General features: G+C 49.9%; 1 protein-coding gene across 8 annotated transcripts in view; it reads left to right on the plus strand.

Moving 5' to 3' along the window:
• The window catches only part of WASF3 (WASP family member 3), a 105,161-nt gene that overhangs the window by 53,182 nt on the left and 29,830 nt on the right, over positions 1 to 22,149 (plus strand). For all 8 annotated transcript variants that reach the window (XM_084981279.1, XM_021065504.2, XM_084981281.1 and 5 more), the window contains one exon: positions 8,553 to 8,695. In XM_084981279.1, coding sequence (XP_084837405.1) covers positions 8,563 to 8,695 — 133 coding nt within the window. In that variant the 5' untranslated portion in view covers positions 8,553 to 8,562. The remainder of the gene's footprint in view (positions 1 to 8,552; positions 8,696 to 22,149) is intronic.

A 22,149-nucleotide genomic window follows, 5' to 3' on the forward strand; every position in this document is an offset into this window, starting at 1 on the left:
TCTTATGACACAGACGTTGCTGGGAGGGCAGCAGATCCTCTAGCCCCCAGGCCCTAGGCAGATAGCTGCTGCTTCTGGAAAAGGGCTAGGAAAGCCCTTTTTCCTGCCCCTGTCGCCAGCAAAGATCCCCTGCTTCCAGGGCAGAGCATATTAGCAAAAGCAGAACAATCTCTTAGGCCCACCATCTCTCACGGATGCGAAGCAGAATTCTGCTTCTGCAGCATGAGGGGCAGGAAATGCTTGTTTAGCCTCTAATAGAAGAGACAGTGATGCTGATAGGTCCACTCAGAGAGGCAGGTACACAGGTCCTTCCTGAGATTTAGGCTGGACCCGCAGAAGCAAGGAATTTCCCTATTCCTACCATGAAGCTAGACTGAGAAACAAAAGCAGCTGCTGTGTGGAGAGGGACCACCTTTGGGACACAAGCCAGAAAGGACTGACTGCAGGGTGGAGCAGGAACGCTAGGAAAAATCCGGCATCTCGACTTTGCACCAGATACAAGGTAGAAGAATCCTCCCTGCCAGGGGATTTCAGTGGTTGAGGAAAAGGTAGACGGTGGTATGTGAAGCATGTATTGTAAGCCCTGGAACATTCACTTAGAAAAAAAGTTAAAAGTGAATAAAAGCCGGATTTCCCTTGGTGGCGCAGTGGTTAACAAATCTGACTAGGAACCATGAGGTTGCGGGTTCGATCCCTGGCCTCGCTCATTGGGTTAAGGATCCGGCGTTGCCGTGAGCTGTGGTGTAGGTCGCAGACACGGCTTGGATCCCGAGTTGCTGGGCTCTGGCGTAGGCCGGTGGCTACAGCTCCGATTAGACCCCTAGCCTGGGAACCTCCATATGCTGCAGTTGAGGCCTAGAAAAGACAAAAAATAAATAAATAAAAGCCAATTTGGAAGATAAAATGACATGATAAAAATAATTAAAAGAGAGTAGAAAGAGAGCTTAAAGGAGCACAAAACAGATGGGACAGATAGAAAACCACTTGCAAGACGGAAGGTTTAAATTCTATCGTATCAGCAATTACAGTGAACGTAAATGATCTAAACACACCATGGAAAAGTCAAGAGATTGTCAGATTGGGTTCAAAAGCAAGACCCAACTATATGCTGTGAAAAATAAACCCTCTCTAGGTGTACAGTTGCAGAAGGGGTAAAGTTAAAAGGAAAACTGATCAAAGGAAGGAGTGACCGCGTTGATGTCTAAGTAGCCGCCGGGAGGTCGAGCCGTCTCCCAGGGTAAGTGGAGCGTCCTGGCGGGATCATGAGGTCATTTCACCGAAAAGACAAGCAGTCTTAACTGTGTGGACACGTTCCACAGCAGACCTTACAAATGTGTAAGCAAGAGCTGCTAAGAGTTGAAGGGGGAGCTTGACAGATTCGTAGTTGTCATTGGCAGCTTCACACTCCTCTCGGTAATTCGTGGGAAGAATGTATTGAAAACCAGCTAAGAATGCATATGCCGTCTCGGCGTCAGCAGTCACTGCAGGTGATGCACGTTCCTCGGATGTGTGCACGGCTCGGCCACCAAGGTGCGCTGTCTTCTGGGCAGTAAAACCAATCTCAGGCAATGTAAAAGCGTTAAAATCAGACACGGAGTTCCCGTCGTGGCGCAGGGGTTAACGAATCCAACTAGGAACAGTGAGGTTGTGGGTTCAATCCCTGGCCTTGTTCAGTGGGTTAAGGATCCGGTGTTGCCGTGAGCTGTGGTGTAGGTTGCAGACGCGGCTTGGATCCCGCGTTGCTGTGGCTGTGGTGTAGGCCAGTGGCTGCAGCTCCGATTCCACCCCTAGCCTGGGAACCTCCACATGCTGTGGGTGCGGCCCTAGAAAAGGCAAAAAAGCAAAAAAAAAAAAAAAAAAAAAAAAGAATTAAAATTAGACAAAGCATGTCCTCTGAACACAGTGAAATTACACTGAAGTTTTAAGCAGTGAGGCATCTGGAAGACTCTGCTGATTGTGTTGCTATCACTGAGACGGCTGCTCACCCGGAAGAGGTCGTCAGATGGTCCACGCGGACAGGAACAGGGACAGAAAGTGACCTTCCGAGAACTTGATACTGTTTTAAACATCTGTTGAATTGCTTCTGTAATTCTGGGGGGAAGAAAGCATTTCAGTTAATCATGCTCTAGGAAAACTGAAGCGTTTCCAAGCATTTGGAATTTTAATAAGGTGAAATAAGTTATTGGAAGACAGGAAAGTGGCCTTAAGAGTAGAAAGCACATTGAGATGATTCTGAAAGGCTCTACTTGTTTGCTTTGATTAGAAGGGTTCTGTTTGGAGAAGGTAAATGCCAAGGTGCAGGCGTTTGTTGCATAATAAGCACGATTCCAGGAAAAACTCAGGTTTGGGTTAATTGTACAGTGAACACAATTAGAGGGAAAACATTAAGTGTCCTATGTGAGTCATGAATGGGATATTAATATTAAAGTAGTAAGGTCATTAGTATCTTAGGACTTGTTGCCCAGCACACGTTGTCACATGCGCCTCCATGTAGCCTGTGTGTGGAAGCCACCAAACGTGTAATGAATACACGCAGACTCGGGGTTGTTCTGAAAAGGTGATACAGGAGTTTCCATCGTGGCTCAGGGGTTAACAAACCAGACTAGGAACCATGAGGTTGCGGGTTCAATCCCTGGCCTTGCTCAGTGGGTTAAGGATCCAGCATTGCCGTGAGCTGTGGTGTCGGTCGCAGACGTGGCTCGGATCCCATGTGGCTGTGGCTGTGGTGTAGGCCAACGGCTACAGCTCCAATTAGTCCCCTAGCTTGGGAATCTCCATGTGCCGTGAGTGCAGCCTTAGAAAGAAAAATAAAATAAAGCAAACAAAGAAATAATTTTAAAAAAGAGAAGAGGCGATACGTAAGTCTGAGTCCACTGTCCGCTCTTGCTCTGTCTTTGACATTGTCTGCCCTGTTTTCTGGACTCAGATCTGCTCTGTTTGAGCCATTTTCTGCTTTTCAGCTTTTCTTCTTTCGGGTTCTTGCTATACTCAGGGCTCTGCACTGTGTCTTTTCCCACTGCAGAGACCTCTAACCATCCAGGGTCTCTGGGTCACGTGGCCTCCGCAGCCAGGGTGCCTGCGGCCCAGCTGGGCCTCTGCAGCCCTTTCTTGTTCCAGACACCACTCCAGGCTGGGGCTGCCCTGTCGCCCCACTTGTGAGCCAGAGCAGTATTCTGAGGGTGGTGCTCCCAGGACCCAGCCTAACAAGCCCTGTGCTTCTTGCTCTGTGGCGGGGGAAGCAGGATGCAGCATCTTTCACCCTGGAGGGTGTATCCAAGCCTGCCCCGAGCACAGGGTTTTTAGAAAGCTCTGTGGCCGCCAGGCCCTGACTCTCCCGTGGGTATCTCATGGGACCTCCAGGGCACTAACCCCCACCCGCACCTGCTCGTCTGACCGCTCCGATGCGGTCAGCTGCTCTCCCCTCTCATCGGGCCCAGCGCGGATACGCTGGGTTCGTGTCTGGTTTCCAGCTTGGCATCCAGGATGGGCGTGTGCGTGATGTGGGGGTACCTCCTGGCCTGCGGGGAGGGTCCTCAGCCCCGTGGCGTCTTCCAGCACGTTCAGCACCGCAGGCTTTCCCTGCCACAGCCCAGGCCTCCGTCCTAGACGCACCTTGACCAGGTCCAAATGCTTGAGCTCTCGCCTCTCCCTGTCGGGTCTGCCTCCTGCTGTTCGATGCAGAGGGTAGGGGGGCACTCTGTCCCCACCAGGAAGGGCGGGGTTCCCCCCACTAGCCGTCGACTGCGGGTACCCGCCTTCCATGCCTCATTCTCCCTGTTCAGGCGTCGGGGCGGCCTGGCCTTGAGGAGCCAGCTCGGCTCCATCTGGAGGCGTCTTTGCTTCTGTCGCTTGGCCCTGGTGTGCCTGTCGGGGTATTTCCCTCCCCTGGGACGTGGTCCAGGTCACTGCCGGCAAAGTCGTCGGCCGCTGATCAGAGGACGGCCCTGGGGTGCGGTTAGGTGACATCCGTCTCCCCTCGGGTTTGTGAGCACCCCGTCTTCCTCCTGTGGCCTTGGGCCCCACTTCGTTGGGTCCTTAGTCGGGGTCCCGCCTGCGAGCGTTGACAGGGGCTGCAGGTAAAGAGGAGGGAAGCTGGAGAGGCTTAAGGGCCACGGCGTGAGGCCCGCCCGACCCCGGGGCGGGGTGCAGGTCTCCTCACAGTTGGATGAGGTCGGGGACCCTGGGCAGAGCCGCCAGCGTCCCCTGCGTCTCTGGTCTTTGCCGGTTCCCGTCCCCTGCCTGGTGCTCGTTTCTGCTGCTGTGACTGTGGCGAGCATCCTCGTCTCGGGGGCTCCGGGGAACAGGCTGCTGGGGACATCGTGGTCCCGCTGCCAGCTTCCCGGGCGGTGGGCGGGTGGGGGGGGGGTTTGGAACTGAGTTCACAGTCGTGAGATCCAGGGCGTGTCCACATGCGACGTTTCCCAGAAAAGTTGGGCAAGAGGCCGGCTTCACGCTGATGCCTCATGTTACCTCTGATGGTTCTTGAACATTGGATTAGCGGAGCCTGACTGTTTCTCAGCACACAGGGCGGCTTTGAGGAAAGATGGGCACAGGCCTGGGAAGGGATGGGAGGCCCCGGAGGCCATGTGTCGGGGGCTGATGGGCTTTGCTCATTACAGGTCCGTTTCTGTAATTGCAAAGCATTGTCAAGAGCGAGCATTTTCTCATTTACCTCTTCTTGCTCTTCGATTTATTCCGACCTGGATGTGTTAGAGAAAGGATGTCTGGGAAGAGAATACACCTGCTAGGGTGCCTCACGCTGATGGCAGAGCCGTGAAAGTCACTGCTGGGTGATTAGAGCTTTAAAGGGGGGTGTGCTTGCCGTGAAATGCAGTCCTTCTGAGATGGTCCAGCTGGCAGCACGTCCCCTGTCTCTTGTCTTCTGTAGTCAGGCAGGTGCGGGGGCGTCATGCCATGCCATCCTGATAGTGAGAAGTGAAGGCTTGGGTTAATTAGAGCTGAAATCCTGCCCACCCAGCCAGGCGCCCTGGGGAGGGGTGGGTGGAAATACGGGTGTGTGAGGGGGGCCTGGGTTCAGCAGACACCGTGGAGGGCTCACGCCGGGGTGTGGGCTGTGCAAGGCGTGGGGAACAGAGTTGATGGATTGGGCCCCCAAGTCTGGGCAGGTTACCGTCCACCCTGGGGGGAGAGACGGCGTCTCTGCCGGCCCCCAGCAGGCCCCCAGGCTCCTCGAGGTGCCCGGGTAGAGAGTGGGGAGGTGCAGCGATGGCTGCCTCTTAGGGAGCCTTCTCGGACCTCTGTGCTGTTTCAAGTGCCTCGAGGGGCAGTGGGGCCAGCAGGGCCAGAGGCAACTGCCACTGACAAGGTGCTCCTTCCCCCCGGGCCCCGAGGAGGGGGGCACACGGGGATCAGGAGGCAGAGGGGTTAAGGGGGCATCAGGTCCTGGGGGCAGTGGCCTTTGTTAGGGTTTTCCCTCAAAGGCACGGGGGAGGCAGGAGAGCGGGCTGAGGATTGGCTCACGTGAGGGATTTCAGGATGCAGAGTCGTCCCTGGTGCCTGGGTCTGGGTGGTCGGGGCCGGTGGATGGCAGCCTGGTGAGAGGATGGAGGTTGGGGTGGACCCGGGATGGGGGTTTGCATGGGAGAGGGGGTGCTGGGGATTGGGGCAGGCCTGAGAGGGGCAGTCCTGTGGGGTCAGCGCCGGCTCACCTGCTGAGTCCAGAAAACAGAAGGCGTGGTTCATGCATCTGTGCAGACCTGCGTTTTTTCTCTTTTGTGCTGAGAGCATCTCAGGGGAGGCTCCAGGTGGGCACGTTAGCAAGGCTGTCAGGTCACAGGCAGCTCCCTGACGGGGGGATGTCTCAGGTAGAAACTTAAAGGCCTTTGGCAGGGGCGGGGTGTGGAGCAGTGCCCAGCAGCGAGCACCTCTGAAGTCCTGTGTGGTTCCAGGGCTGCGTGGGGCATGTGTGAGGGCACGTCTGACATCAGAGACCCGCCCAATCTTGGCCGGGTTTTGGATGTTCAGGTGGGACAGGTGTGGGATGCGTGTACAGTTAGGATTCTGTATATTGTCGTTGTTGGTTCCTTTTAGGGCCGCACCCGTGGCATATGGCGGTTCCCAGGCTAGGGGTTGAATCTGCGCTGCAGCTGCTGGCCTACACCACAGCCACAGCCACAGCCACAGCCACGCCAGATCTGAGGCCGTGTCTGTGACCTACACCACAATTTTCAGCAATGCTAGATCCTTAACCCACTGAGCAAGGCCAGGGGTTGAATCTGTATCCTTACAGACACTGTCAGGCCCTTGACCTGCTGAGCCACAATGGGAACTCCAGGATTCTGTGTATTTGAACAACTGTAGTTCTAAAGAAATGTGGGAGGGGGGCTGGGGAGGTGTCGGACGAGCAAGTTGCTGGGTGTGTCCAAGGTTGAAACATAGGGGGAAAGAGGGACAGTTCATCTTGAATAAATACAAAGGGTCTCAAAAGAGTGTGTCATATATGCAGCGTTGAGTTCTGAAGTCATGTGTTTGTCCCAAACCCCTGTCGAGCCCTCTTGTGAAGTTAAGAGCTAATTCCCCTGTGGGCTGGGACACAGACCAGTGCCATGGGCAGGTAGAGTCAGGGCCCTACCGTGCCCGGGTTACGCTTACCTGCTGGCCTTAGACGCTTTGCCCCCCTTCCTCCCCCCCCAATCCCCTGCCCTCCCCCCTCCCCCTCCCCCATGCTCTGTGCTGCTTTATGCACGCTGGTTTTTGTTGCTGAATTTCCTGCTAGTTCTCATGAGTCTCTGCTCATGGATTTTCAGTATTTTTCTTTCGTACCCTTTATGCTTTTATTAAGTTTGCTAACCTTTTTTTTCCCACTGACCTGTGTGTTTGGACCAACCTCACTTCCGTTGGGGGCGGGGCCCTGCCTGTCTCACACCCCGCGGGGTCCTTGTCCCCACTGCCCGGGCCTGGCCGGTGCTCAGAGGTGGGTCTTGGATGTGTGAACAGCGGTTATGGAGGGAGGTAGGAGGAGGGAGTGAGTACGAGCCTCACGCATTCCGGGGTCTTCAGGTGAGTTATTGGACCCGTTGGGAATACGTGTTATTTCAGTAACGGAGAACCCGAGGGCAGTGGCTTAAACACACGGGATGTTGCTTTCCCACGTGACCAGAATTGCACACTGGCCTGCGGGCGGCCTGGCGGCTCGGGTGCTGCGGGGCCCCAGGCTGGGCGGTGTTTCTGCTCCTGCAAGTTGGGCAGCGTGGCTTCTCGGGAGGTGGGCGCTGTTGCCCCGTCACGGGGTTCCCACCCCTGCGTGTACAGTGGATCGTTGCCAGGTGGTGGGTGTGCAGTTCCCTGGGCCTCCTGAAACAGAAAGGTGAGCCTTTATTTGATGTATAAGGTACTTTTTGAGGCAAGAAGTGGATTGAATCCCCAGGATGATGGGGAAGGCTTTCCGGCGGGTCTGGGGCAGATAGCGACAGGTGTTGCTGCGGGCCACCGGGTGGCAGTGTCAGTAGGGGCCCTGCCCTCCCGCCCACGCTTGTCAGCCTTCTCTCTGCAAACACCCTGAAGGGTGGGGTGTTAGGGGCTCCTTGGGTGCAGAGGGAAAGCCAGGCTGTGGGGTCTGGGATGGGGCAGGTCTGTATGTCGTGTGGTGTAGGCGGGTCTCAAGCTCCTGGTTTCAGTGATTCCTCCCCCAGCCTTTCTCTGTGCCTGGTGCTTCAAGCCCAGATCCTCTCATTTGCCTTTTCCAGAGAGAAAAACACTCTGGGCGGGGAGGAGGGGACACCCAGGCAGGGAGAAGGAGTGTGTCACTGGGTGTTAAAAGCCAGTTCTCCAAGTTCCTGTGTGGCTCAGCAGATAACGAGCCTGACTAGGATCCACGAGGATGTGGGTTCGATTCCTGGCCTCACTCAGTGGGTTAAGGATCCTGCATTGCCGTGAGCTGCAGCATAGGTCGCAGACACAGCTTGGATCTGGCTTTGCTGTTGCTGTGGTATAGGCGGGCGACCCCTAGCCTGGGAATCTTCATATGCTGCAGGTGCAGCCCTAAAAAGCAAAAAAAAAAAAAAAAAAAAAAAAAAAAAAGCCAGTTCTCTTCTCATCCCTCCGTAGCTTCCTGACACCTTGGCCCTGAGCCTTGTGGGCCGTGGGCCGGGTTCTGTGGCCCAGATGGGTGGGCCCCGCCTGCCACCCTGCTCCCTCCTGGGGGGTGAGCCCCACCCCACCCCCCGCTCCCTCCTGGGCAGCCCGGGATGGCCTTTCCCGTGTGCCGTCTCTAAGCTCTGCCCACGGCTGGGGCTGTCTTGTCCTCTCCTCTCTCCTGTCATTTTGGGGAGGGGGCGGTGAACATGCACGTCTTTGGACCCTCATGCTTGACCGGAAACCCCGCCCGCGTCCTTTTTCTGGAAAAGCAGGGCTGCGCTGTGAAATCCGGGGCCCCGTTAGGTCGTGGAGCTGGCGCTGCGTGTCGGGCCGACCCTGCCACGGGGCAGCGCTGGGATGGGCAGCTTCCTGGGAAGGAGCCCCTTTTCCGGGGGGCTCGCCCTCGGGGCTTGTGCAGCTGTGCGACACGCTCTCCCTGTCTTTTCCGTCCCCAGGTCGTGAGCCATGCCTTTGGTGAAAAGGAACATCGAGCCCCGGCACCTGTGCCGGGGGGCCCTGCCCGAGGGCATCACCAGCGAACTGGAGTGTGTGACCAACAGCACCCTGGCCGCCATCATCCGCCAGCTGAGCAGCCTGAGTGAGTCCTCTAGCCCTCAGACCCCCGTTGCCCCTTGCCAGGGGCATGTGTGTTACTTCTGACAAATCCAGAAGCGTGGTTGCAAGTCGGTAGTCGTGGGCTTGCCCGAAGGAGACCCTGCAGCTTAGACAGAAGGTCCCTCCGCTCCCCGCCTTGAATTGCCCCGCATGAAAGCAGCCGTTGCCCCTCCCTGGGCTGGCGGTACCCACTCTGTGTGATGACGTTGGAATTGACCAGTTCAGGGAGCTCCCCTTGGGGCTCAGTGGGTTCGGCACCCGACGAGTATCCGTGAGGATTTGATCCCTGGCCTTGCTCCATGGGTTAAGGAGTCGACGTTGCCATGAGCTGTGGTGTAGGTCACAGATTTGGCTCAGATGTGGCGTGGCTGTGGCTGTGTGTAGGCCAGCAGCTGTGGCTCCAGTTTGACCCCTAATCTGGGAACCTCCATCTGCTACAGGTGTGGCTGTGAAAAAGGAAAAAAAAAAGAGCGACCAGTTTACAAACTGCTAGAAATGACCAAATGCGTAGATTTTAAATAATGTTGATTTTTAACATCCTATGGAAAAATGAGGTCAAAGTACTGTTTTTTTGTGTAAAACATGAATTATTCATTGAATTGGACAAGACTAATTTTTTTTTAATGTAACCAATCAAAAACTAGGTCACCCTGTAACATGCCTGGCATAGAGTAGAGGCTGCATGGATGTTTGTTGACTGAATGACATTCCAGATGAATCAAAGAAAAAGCCCCAAACCAGTCACACTTGCTGCTTTCAAGCTGCTAAAGGTAAAAATGCAGCTTCTGGGAGTTCCCATTGTGGCTCAGCGGTAACAAACCCGACTAGTACCCATAAGGATGCGAGTCCATCCCTGGCCTCGCTCAGTGGGTTAAGGATCCGGTGTTGCCATGAGCTGTGGTGTAGGTCGCAGATGTGGCTCAGATCCTGCGTTGCTGTGGCCGTGGTGTAGACTGGCAGCTGCAGCCCCGATTTGACCCCTAGCCTGGGAGCCTCCACATGCCTAGGGTGTGGCCCTAAAAAGACAAAAGGAAAAAAAAGCCTGCAGGTCCTGACTTCCAGATTGAGGTTAGCAGATGAGCTGATGTTTACATGCACGCTCTGCCACATACACGTTACACACACAGGTTGTAAAAATTGAAGGGAACACAAGCACATGGAAGACAGGACTTCCTGTTATTCTAATTTGGTCTGAACATTAATATGAAATACCCAAGGGATGTTCCATTTCTCAAGATGCAGATATGCCTGAGAGAGAATGCTTGGCCGTCTGAGCTTTTGGAAGTCGCAGAGTTTCTCCCTAACTTTTACATTTATGTCGTGGTCTTATGTTCCCACTTCCTCCTACTCCTTTTCAGTTTAGATGGTTCACGCTGCATTCTGGGTGACAGGTTTTCACAGTTAAAATTTCAGAACCTCTGTTAATAATGAGAAAAATCGTGCCAGAAATTTCACATCCTGCTTGCCTCACACATGGAAGAGTGACTTTTTTTTTTTTGGTCTGTTTGTTTGTTTTAAACTCAAGTGCTTTTACTTATTTTGAAGCAGCAGCACTATGGATGAGTAGTTCTTTTTTCCTTTAAAAGAATTGTGCTGTGTCATCATTGATACATTTTTGATATATCTGTAATCATTGGCTAAGGCAAAAATAACTTGGAAGTTACTTAAAGGGTGTTTTAAAATGAACTAGTTGATTTTTTTTGGTGGTGGTCGTTGATAAAATGTATGTGTTCGTAGAATTACAGGAGGATACCTTTTAAGTGATTGAAGGGTAAACATGTTTCTGTGTGCAGTCATTTTTGTAAGAAGGCTCTCGTCGCTTTTTTCCTTGCTTGTTTTTGCATCTGCAGTGTCTCTTGGCATAGAGGGTCCGAGTGATGTCACATGAGAAGGGCCCACCGGCCGTTGCTTCTTGGAACCTGGGAGAAGGGGCCTGGAGCTGAGGCGTGCAGCTGGCCCCTGGGAATTGCAAGAGGCAGGGAAGTGGGTTTCCCCCTGGAGCCTCCAGAAGGAGCCGGAGGGAACTCTGCCCGCGCCTGGGTTGGAGCGCAGGGACACCCTTTCAGACTTCCCACCTCTAGAGCTGCAGGGTAGTAAGTTTGTGTGGTATTGGTCTGCTGCCGCTGTGGCGTTTGGGGGCAGCAGCACTGGGAAACCGCGCACCACCGGCGCCGTGGTTACGTCTTGCACACAGACCATGCTCCAGCCTCCCGAGTGGACAGGGATGGGACCTGGCCTCGAGGACAGCATGCCTCAGTCACACTGCCCTAGCGGACATCACTGGGGGAGCTTTAAACGAAGATGCTAGGGGAGTTCTCAGTGTGGCTCATCAGGTTAAGAACCTAGCTAGCATCCATGAAGATGCAGGTTTGATCCCTGGTCTCGCTCAGTGGTTTAAGGATCCAATGTTGCTGTGGCTGTGGTGTAGGCTGGCGCAGCTACAGCTCCGATTAGACCCCTAGCCTGGGAACCTCCATAGGCTGCAGGTGTGGCCCTAAAAGGACAAAAGACAAATAAATAAATAAATAAATAAAAGAATGTTTATAAATAAGTAAAGCGGTGTTTTGGTGTTTTCTAATTTTGTTAATCATTCGTAGGGTATTTTTATTTTTAATTTTGTCTTTTGTCTTTTTAGGGCTGCACCTGCACAGTGTATGGAGGTTCCCAGGCTAGGGGTTGAATTAGAGCTGTAGCCGCTGGCCTCCACCACAGCCACAGCAACTCGGGATCCGAGCCATGTCTCCCGACCTACACCACAGCTTGTGGCAACGCCGGATCCTTAACCCAATGAGCGAGTCCAGGGATCAAACCTGTGTCCTCATGGATTCAAGCCAGGTTTGTTAACCACTGAGCCACAATGGGAACTCCATCATTGACGGGTATTTTAAAGTGCAGTTTTAGGAATGCCTGAGTCCGTCGTTAAGTCTTCTGATGCTGCGTATTAATTTTCAAGTTAAAATCAAAACAGTCTTTTTTGTTATTCCCTGGAGTTCCTGACCATTATTCATAAGGTCCCTGCCTGCCCCCACCCCCACCCATACTGTCCCTCCCCCGCCCCCCCCCCCCAATACCTCTGCCCTTCAGTTAGGGGTCAGTGATGTACAGTCACCTGTGAGTGGTACAGGGAAGGCTGAGCTTCGTCCACGAATGCCATCTTGGGGGAATCCCAAGGGGAACTTGGGGGATTTGCCTTGACCCTGGACTGGCCTTAGCTGCTTCAGCAGCTCACCTGCCCTGGGAGAGCTTGGTGGAGACGCAGAGTAAGTAATTCTCCAGGGAGCTAGAGGAAAAAGACCAGACCAGGGTGCAGAAGGAGTTTCTTTGTTTTTTTTCCAACAAGGAAGACTAGCAGTTGATACCCTGGTTCACCAGGTCATTCTGATCCTTGTCACAGCTGTGGGGGACCAGTTCAGGGTCACGAGTGTGTAAGTGACTTTACAGAAAACGAGAATCTGCTCCGAGATGCCAAGTAGGCCTCTGAAGCCCCAACACTCTACACAGCCTTGGAGAAATCTTTAGGATTTTAGCAGTTAGCATGCTCCCACTGCAGCCAAACGAGACACTTGTCTTTAAAGGGCCAGAAGTTTTGTCAGCGTTAGGTTTTGACCAGGCTTTGCAGGGAATTGTGTCTTTGCCGCGAGAAAATACTGATTATCGGTATTGAATTTTGAAGAACAGCCATAGAAATGAAGAAGAGGAGGTGCGTAACCCAAACAGCCTTGGGGCTCAAAGAAAAAGGGTCAGAAGCTCTCAGAGCTTCAGCCAGAAAATACAAGGTGAGTGCCGAGGCACGTTCAGGCGTTTGAGTGGTAGCGACTTCCGACGTGAGTGGCGGTGGCAGAGGCGGCGGGCGAGCGAGAGCCCCTTTTTAAAGCGGTGTGTTCCTGGTGTGTTACCTGTCGGCCGTCTGTGTGTCTTCTTTGGAAAAATGTCTCTTCAGGGCCTCTGCCCGTTTTTGAATCGGGTTGTTTGTTTGTTTTGGTCTTGGGTTGTGTGAGCTGTCTCTCTATATTTTGGACATTACCCCCTTGTCAGTCATATCGTTTGGAAATATTTTCTCCCATTCCATAAAGAGTCTTTTCATTTTGTGAAGGAAGGGGTTTCTTTTGCCGTGTCAAGGCTTCTCAGTTTAATTAGATCCCATTTGTATTTTTGCTTTTGTTTCTTTTGCCTTAGGAGACGGATCCCCCCCAAAATACTGCTGCAACGTATGTCAGAGAGTGTTAGGCCTCTGTTCTCCTCTAGGAGTTGATGGTTTAGGTCTTATGTTTCGGTCTCTCATCTGTTTTGAGTTTATTTTTGTACATGCTGTGAGGAAACATTCTAACCTCACTGTTTTACGTGCAGCTGTCCAGATTTCCCAGCTCCGCTTGCTGAAGAGACGGGCTCTTCTGCATTGTGTGTGTTCTTGTCTGCTTTGTTGTAGACGAATTGACCATAGATGCATGGGTTTATTTCTGGGCTCTTTATTTTCTTCCTTTGATCTGTGAATCTGGTTTTGTCCCAGTCCCTGCTGTTGTATCTCTGTAGCTTTGTAGTATAGTCTAAAGTCTGGGGAGGTGATAGCTCCAGCTTCACGAAATGTTAGAGAAATGCAAGTCAGAACAATGAGATGCCACCTCACACTTGTCATCAAAAAGTCTACAAATCAGTGTTGCTGAGGATGTGGAGAAGCCTCCTACATTGTCAGTGAGAGTGGAAATTGGTGCAGTGCCTGTGGAGAGCAATACCGAGCTTCCTCAAAAAAGGAAAAACAGAAATGCTGCTTGATCCAGCTGTTCCATTCCTGGGTATATAATCAGAAAGAAATGAAAACACTAATTTGAAAAGATACATGCATCCCAGTGTTCATAGCAGCATCATTTACAGTAGCCGAGATACGGAAACAACCCAGATGTCCGTCAGCAGATGAGTGGGTAAAGAAGCGAGACATACCCACACAGGAATATTACTCAGCCATAAAAAAGAATGAAATCCTGCCACTTGCAGCAATGCGGGTCAACCTAGAGCATATGAGGCTTGGTGAAATAAGTCAGAGAAAGACAAATACTATATGATGTCACTTATAGGTGGAATCTAAAACAGAAATGAATATATGTAGCAGGAGAGAAATACACTCAGTTGTAGAAAGCAAGCTAGTGGAGGAGTTCCTGTCACGGCACAGCAGAAATGAATCTGACTAGGAACCATGAGGTTGCAGGTTCAATCCCTGGCCTCGCTCGGGTTAAGGATCTGCTGTTGCCATGAACTGTGGTGTGGATCGCAGATGTGGTTTGGATCCTGCGTTGCTGGGCAGTGGTGTAGGCTGGCAGCCGTAGCTCCTATTTGACCCCTAGCATGGGAAACTCCATATGCCAAGGGTGCGGCCCTAAAAAGCAAAAAAAAAAAAAGAAAGAAAAAAAAAGAAAAAAACAAGCTAGTGGCTACCAGTGAGCAGAGGGGATGGGTAGGATAGAGGTAGAGATTCAGAGATACAAATTACTATGCCTAAATTATACTGTACAGCACAGGAAATGATGCCCATTATCTTGTAATAACTTTTAATGGAGTATGTATTCCATAAAAAAACTAGCGAATCGTATTACGCTGTACACCTGAAACTATAATATAATGTAAATCAACTCCGTCTACCACAATAAAAAAGTAAATCATGTGTGCCTTGGTTTTCCAGCCATGGGCTCTTGATATTCTTTCTTCAAATAGCAACGGTGTAGTCTAGGAGTGAACATGAAATCAGGAGTGCTTTCTCATCGTTTTCCTTGGTGAGTTTCTGAGCGCTCTTGTACCTGTCCGCTAGTTGCTCAATTAAAATTACAGTGTCTTGCAATCAAATTCCTACTGATGTTATAATGTAATTTTAATATAATCTGCTTGAAAAAGGAAGTAGAGCTTTCGAGCCAAGGATGGCACCAGTCCTTTTCAGCACCCCACAGGCTGGTGTCCCCGTCTCTTGGTTCTTGGGATAGCAGCTGTCTTTCTTGTCTGTCTTAGGAATGCCCCCAAGGTGTCACACTGAGAAGAGTCAGGCCTCTGGCACATCACTGCTCTAAGGCTTTTGGTTATATTTGATGGTTATAATGAGACAATATAGAGAAGTTAGCATAGTAAAAAATTACACAATTTTTGTTTATCAGAGGAAGTCATTGATAGTGCTTAGTACATATCTTTATAAAAATGGTATCTCATATGTGTGGTTTTGTAGCCCCTGTGCACTTGAGACATCGTAAACATCTTTTTTTTTTTTTTTTGTCTTTTTTGCCATTTTTGGGCTGCTCCCGTGGCACATGGAGGTTCCCAGGCTAGGGGTCCAATTAGAGCTGCAGCCATTGGACTACGCCAGAACCACAGCAATGCGGGATCTGAGCCACATCTGCAACCTACACCACGGCTCACGGTAGTGCCAGATCCTTAACCCACTGAGCAAGGTTTGTTAACCACTGAGTCACGATGGGAACTCCGAGATATCATAAACATCTTTATTGATTCTTCTAAAACATTTTTTAATAGCTAGAGATTACTGTTTTAAATTGATATACCATCATTAGCCAGTATCTTGCTGTTGGACGCACACGCACACACACACACACACACACACATACATATTTTTCTTTGTTGCCATAAACTCTTGTCTAAACTTGGTACAAACATCTTTGGTCTCTTTTGGCACCTTTTTTTTTTTTTTTTTTTTTTTTTTAAGATTTCTCATGTCTTACAAGTCATTAAAGTTCCTCACAAAGAGCTATGGTCATTCTTACAAATGGTGTAAAATTCTAAGACTCTGTTAATTTTAAACACGAGTCTCTTTCAAAAAAAATTACTGCAAAATCTATTCTCCATTAATTTCCACATTTTGAGTACTTTGTATATATGAGCAAGTCTGTTTTCTTCTCAGATTTTAATTAGTGATTAATATTTTCATTACTACGTCTTATGCTCTGTCTTGCATCAAATCAGGTGCCAGGTCAACATAAAAACCCTTCCCCGAGGGCTTGCCATGTAATACATTTGCTTTAGGTAATTGGATCGGAAATTCAGGGCTGTATTAATTGATTATACCCAGTGCAGTTCTCCTCAGAGTAGAGATTTAAATATTTTGAAGGCATGCCCTGAATAGATTTCTTGGATGTTGTTAGTCAAATGGGATTTTTGACGAGAAAGGGAAGATTTAAACACAGTCTGTGCAGGAAAGAGACCTCAAGTTCATTTCCATGCAGCTAAGGCTGGGCTCAGGGGACTTGAAGAGCCCATGTATTAAGGAGCTGGACAAAGGTAACTGGAAGAAACAGCAGTAATTTTTTAAAATTTCCTGCTTCAAACTGAGATAAGTATTCACCATTCTTGGGGATAAAAATAGAAAGCCGGTGAAGTGTACCTGGACCTTGCGTCCTCGGAAAAGTATGAGCTGAAAGCATTGTCAGCCATGGGACTGGAGGCCACTATCACAAGTCCCCTCCCCACAAAGGCGGGATTGTGGGGTCGGGCCCTGTGCAGCCCGTTATTTGCCTGGGACAGCGGAAATGCTTCCTCCAGGGCGTTAGAGGGTATTGATGAGCAGGTGCTTTGCCCCGGATGGAGTGCAGCACAGCAGAACGGCAGTGTAGACTCGCTCCTAAGAGCACAGGCGGGAGGGCCAGCCACGTCTGAGTGTCCAGTCATCACCTGCCATCAAACCTCTCTGGTTTTATCATCTGTGTGCTTCCCATTTCCTGAGTTTATAGACCTAGGATAATAAGTCCTAAGAGATTTATAAGTGTTTCTCTGATTGCTGTGGTTTACACGGTTTTTATCATCTAAACACTGTGCGGGAAGATTTTAAAGGTTTTCCAGTGTTTTTTCTAAAATTGTTCTCACCTCGACCGCTCTAATATCAGGTCCTTGACTGTGATTATCAACAGCCTGAGCTTAGAAGTGTTCCCTTTGGAAGGAGGGCCTTTTATTGGTGTGAACATTGTCTGCTTCAGTCTCCATCTTATATACACACTGTCCAGCACAAAATAAAAATAGGAGGCACATGGGAGAGGAGAAAAGCATGACTCATAGTCAAGAGAAAGAGAAGTTAGTGGAAGCAGAACCCACGGATGACCCCGATTTTGGACCTAGCTGATGAGCGCTTTAAAATAGCTATGAAAAAATAAAAATAACATAAAGTAGCTATGAAAAATGTATTGAAGGGACTTCCAGTTTCCACCCTGCCATTAGACGTCACTCCTATTGACACACCGAGAAAACAGCTGGCAAACCAAAATCCAGCAACGTCTCTCAGATCCGTCATGTTGCTGAGCTCACAGGTCAGACTGCCTCCCTGAAATCTGGAGAGGCAGGCAGACAGACAGACAGGTTCTGAGACTCATGCCGTACTGGGGTGAAGCCCCAAAGAGGTTCGGGGGATCTGTGCCTTGTAGGAGGCCTGAACCGAAATCAGCGAATAACCAGGGGTTCAGGGAGAATTCGTTTTGAACCAAAGCAGGACCCTGTGGCCCTTCTCTTCCCCGTCTTCCACCTGCCTTTTGTCTGTAGAAGAACTTCAGCCAGAGAATAGGTTTAATCAGAGATGTGAGAACCGATGCAGAAGCAAAGGAGAGCAGTCCAGTGAGACCAGCTAATCGTTCAGTCATTAAACAGAGTCGGGGACCTTTGGTTCCTCCTCGAGGGCTGAAGACCATATTCTGAGCCATGTCCTGCGAGCTGGCTCCTGGATGCCGAGACCCCCACCGGGTGGAAGGAGTCACCTACCCGATGACCAGACATCAGCTGGTGGTCAGGACATCAGCTGGTGGTCAGGACATCAGCTGCCACAATTCTGAGAACCGGCCTCAAAGAAATGAGAACAAACTGACTCTAGAGAGAGCCCCCCGAATAGGGGACAATATCAAACGGTCTAAACCATACATAGTCGGAGTCCCAGAAGAAGAGAGAGACAAGGGCAGAAGTAGTAATGGATAGGGATTTTTGAATATTTATGATACGTGTCAACCAACTGATCCAAGAAGCTCAGCGCATTTCAGGATGTGTAAAAATTAAAACCACATCCCATCGTGTCATAGTAATCCTGCTAACTGAACAAAGATACAAAGAAAATCTTAAAAGAAGCAAGAGGAAACAAGTTCATTAAGTACAGGAAGGGGGCACGGTTAAGAATGACAGCTGACTTCTCATCAGAAACGATGGAGACCAGAAAACAGTGAATGAAGTGCTGAAATAAATAAATCTTGGAGTTCCCGTCGTGGCGCAGTGGTCAACGAATCCGACTAGAAACCATGAGGTTGCGGGTTCGATCCCTGCCCTTGCTCCGTGGGTTAATGATCCAGCGTTGCCGTGAGCTGTGGTGTAGGTCTCAGATGCGGTTCGGATCCTGTGTTACTGTGGCTCTGGCATAGGCCAGTGGCTACAGCTCCGATTCGACCCCTAGCCTGGGAACCTCCATATGCCGCAGGAGCGGCCCAAGAGATGGCAAAAAGACAAAAAAAAAAAAAAAAAAAAAGAATTAAAAAAAAAATCTTGCTTTGATTTTATAACCAGTGAAAAGATCCTTCAGAAATGAAAGTGAAATAAAGACGTGTTTTATTCACACAGAATCTGAGACAGCCTTCAGCAGACCTGCACTACAAAAGTTGCTCAAAACACCCTTTAGGCTGAAGGGAAGTGATACTAGATGGTAGCCTGGCTGTGTAAGAAGGAATAGAGAGGAGGTCCCGTCATGTCTCAGCGGAAATGAATCTGACCAGTTTCTATGAGGACGCAGGTTCGATCCCTGGCCTCGCTCAGCAGGTTAAGGATCCGGTGTTGCTGTGCCTGTGGGGTAGGCTGGCAGCTGTAGCTGCTATTTGACCCCTAGCCTGGGAACCTCCACATGCCAGGGATATAGCCCCTAAAAAAGAAAAAAAAAAAAAAAGGGAATAAAGATTCCCAGAAAGAGTCAAAATGGGAGTAAATGGAAATCTCACTACAGTTACACATTTCTGTCTATTTAATAGATGATTGATGGTTTACAACTTACTGCAGAATTCATAACCTATGTGAAATTCACATATATGACCATCAGTGACCGTGGACTTAAACTGTTGCGGTTTTCAGTGCTTAGAACATGCTTCATTATTTGAGAGGACAGTCTGATGCCTTACGGGTGCATGTTCTAGTTCCCAGGGAGCTCTGAGATAACACGGAAGGCAGATAGACTGGAATCCTAGGAGACTTACTGGATTATCCCAGAGGAAGGCAGAGACAGGAGGGACAAGGGAACAGAAGGCAGCACAGACGGAGAAGCCAGGCCCAGATGCGGAGGCTGGTTTCCTCTCGCATCTCGCAAACCGGGGTGGCGGCGCTACGTGTATGTGGAGGTGCCACGCGTGTGTGTGTTAACCTTTCTGAAGGGCCTCTTCTGCCGGGTTGCTTGTTCCGCAGAAGGGGGGCCCACCGGCACACCGATTGTTTCCAGCAAATCTTAAATACAGTTGAAATTCCGCACAACTCTGACGCGTTGGCAGTTGGGAGGTGACCTTCTCAACTTGACCTTCGTGGACACAAGGTCACAGTGGTGCTAATTAGTCCATGAATGGATTCTTTGGTCAGCGAAGCACGAATAGATTGCATGTACCTCCATGTGGTTTTTAATTCAATTCGGAATTCTCTTAGTGTCACTCTGAATGGACCTGCCATTGGACGAGTGAAACGAAGCTTTTCAAAGAAGTTGCTGTTTGCAAAACTGAGCAGTGCGATTACAACCCTTCATCCGTGTTCATCAGAAAATCTCGTTCCTTCCATTTTCTTCTCTTGAGTCACTTGTCAGCTTTCAGCAGCTGGCACAAGAGGAACTGTGCACATCTGTAATTTCGGTTTCTTTTTATAAATTGAGAACTTCCAATGCGAGTGTAGTATCAGTTGCTTTTGTCTTCAAAGAGGATTAAGCATTGAAGGTAGAGGGCATCCTTCTCAACTTTCGGCATCCAGCAGTGTCTGCTTCTCAGCAGCAGCTGCTGTGCTTCAAGGATGCTGGGGTATTGCTGCAAGAGACTGTGGTGTATGTGCCCGGATTCTTGGTGGTATTTGCTGTCCTGTTAACTAAATTTCTGCAAAGCTGAAGGGAAAAGGATGGAGTTGCGTCTCCCTGGACCATTCCTGTCATCCAGGTCTAGACCCAAATGCCATCCTCTTAGGGAGACTTTCTCTAGAAACTCTAGCTAAGTGGCATCACCCCCCGACACACACACACACACACACACACACGCATGCACACACACATACCATCCCCTTCTTTACTGTGGGATGGAGTTTTTTGGAGTTGAAATGGAAAATATATAACATGAAATACATATATATGTATATAATATGGAATATAGCTATAACGTGGAATGCATATATATATAATATTAAATGTATAGTATGGAATATATATATGTAAACTACAAATAGTCAAGTAGAAAAACAAAATTTAGTTGGTAACATTTTGACTGTCTGGCATTCCAAATAAATAGCCGCTAGACTTGAATTTAGAGCCTTGGGAACTTGGTGTTTTGTCTACAGATTGTCCAGCTAAACAGACAGCATTTTCCTGTATGGGCTTTGGAAAATAGTCCTTCCAAGAGGCATTACTAGGTGATTCCAGACCCAGTCAGTTTGAAAATGTGTGTGGTGTGCTAGGTGCTTCTCCTGAAGCATCCTAACCCACACTAAAGAAGTACAGCAGGGAGGGGATGGTGTGTGTGTGTGTGCGTGCACATGTGTGCTTGTGCATGCATGTGTGTGTGTGTGTGTGTGTGTGTGTGTGTTTGGGGTGATGCCATTTAGCTAAAGTTGGTAGAGAAAGTCTCCCTAAGAGGATGGCATTTGGGTCTAGACCTGGATGACAGGAATGGTCCAGGCAGGAGGGACAGGAGATGCAAAGGTCTGAGCAGGGGCAGCCTGGTTGGCGTCTGAGCACCAGCAGGGCCAGTGTGATTGGAGGGGAGCATGGGAGGGAGAGTGACAGGTGATGGCAGGGCAGCAAATGAGCTGCATCCCATAGATCCTTCTGAGCCGTTCTGGTCTTAGGCTCTTCTTCTGAGGGAGGTGACAGAGTGCAGAAGGGATTTGAAAATGCAGAGAGCGGCAGTGTCTGTGAGGAAGTGGGGCAGGTTTAGGCTGTGCCTTCTGGCTGGGGCACAGAGGAAAGGTGAGACAGGTGCCCAGGGCCTTGTGTGTCCTGCTGAGAGGCTAAGGTTTTGTCTGAGATGATGGCAGCAGTGAAGAATGGGCATAGCAGCAGCGTAATGAATGGCAGGGGGTGAGTCTGGAGGCAGAAGAACAAAGCGGTTGGTGTAATTGAGGAGAGAAGCAAGGAGGGCCAGAGCCGAGGGTTAGTTTCCTTCCTGGAAGGTTGCTCTTCCCTGTTGAGTGATGAATGGATAGAATGTGCAGATAAAAAGAAGTCGTAGGTCTGTACGGTCTTACACCTTTCACAGAAATGGTCAGAATGGGTCCTAGACCTGGCTGTAAAAGGATAAAACTCCTTGAAGATCACGCAGGGGCAACTCTGGATGATGCTGGGTGTGGCTGTGACAGTTCAGATACAGCACAAAAGGCACGACAGTGGAAGAAATAATCGGGAAGCTGCACTTGGCTTGAATTAAAATCTTCTGCTTGGCAAAAGATACGGTTGAGAGTCAGAAGACAGACCAGAGACGGGGAGAAGATGTTTTCAAAAGACATAGTCTGATAAAGGATTGTAAATCCAAAATACATACCCATAGCTGTTAAAACTCAACAATGAAAGAAAAAAAAACCTGATTAAAAAATAGAGGCACAAGATCTGAAAGTCCCCTCACCAGAGAAGGCGTCCCGATGGCAAATAAGTTCATGAGAAGATGCTCCACAGCCTCAGTCATCGGGGAAATGCAAATTCCAGTGCGGTACCACGGACCTGTTGGAAGGGCTCAGTTGCAAAATACTGACAGCATCAAACGCTGGTGAGCATGGGGAGCAGCAGGAACTCGGGTTCATTGCGGACGGAGATGACGCAGACACGCAGGTAATAAACATATTCATGCCAGGGATTCTAGCAGTCCTGCGCCTTAGTATTTACCCGAATGAGTTGAAAACGTAGGTTCACGGAAAAGCTGCACCCAGATGCTTATTCATAATCACCAAACACGGGAGGCCACTAGAATGTCCTTCAGGAGGAGACTGGATCTAATTGTTACAGTTGGACAGCGGGGTGCTGTTCAGTGGTAGAAAGAAAGGAGCTGACCAGGCCACGAAAAGACGCGGCGGACCTTTGAATGTAGTTCTGATAGAAGCCAATCTGAAAAGGCTACACACACACACCGTGATTCTAGTGATAAGACATTCTAGAGAAGACAGACCGGTGGAGACAGTTGGGAAAAAAGAAAAGCTACGTGGTTGCCAAGGTTGGGTTGGGAGGGGTGCACGGGGGAATGCGGAAGGTTTTGGGCCAGTGGGACT

This window comes from Sus scrofa, chromosome 11 (genome assembly GCF_054392235.1).
Source record: "Sus scrofa isolate SSC_HxYL_T2T_F1_AM1 chromosome 11, Sscrofa_HxYL_maternal_Yorkshire_Landrace_v2.0, whole genome shotgun sequence".
Classification (NCBI taxonomy): Eukaryota; Metazoa; Chordata; class Mammalia; order Artiodactyla; family Suidae; genus Sus; species Sus scrofa.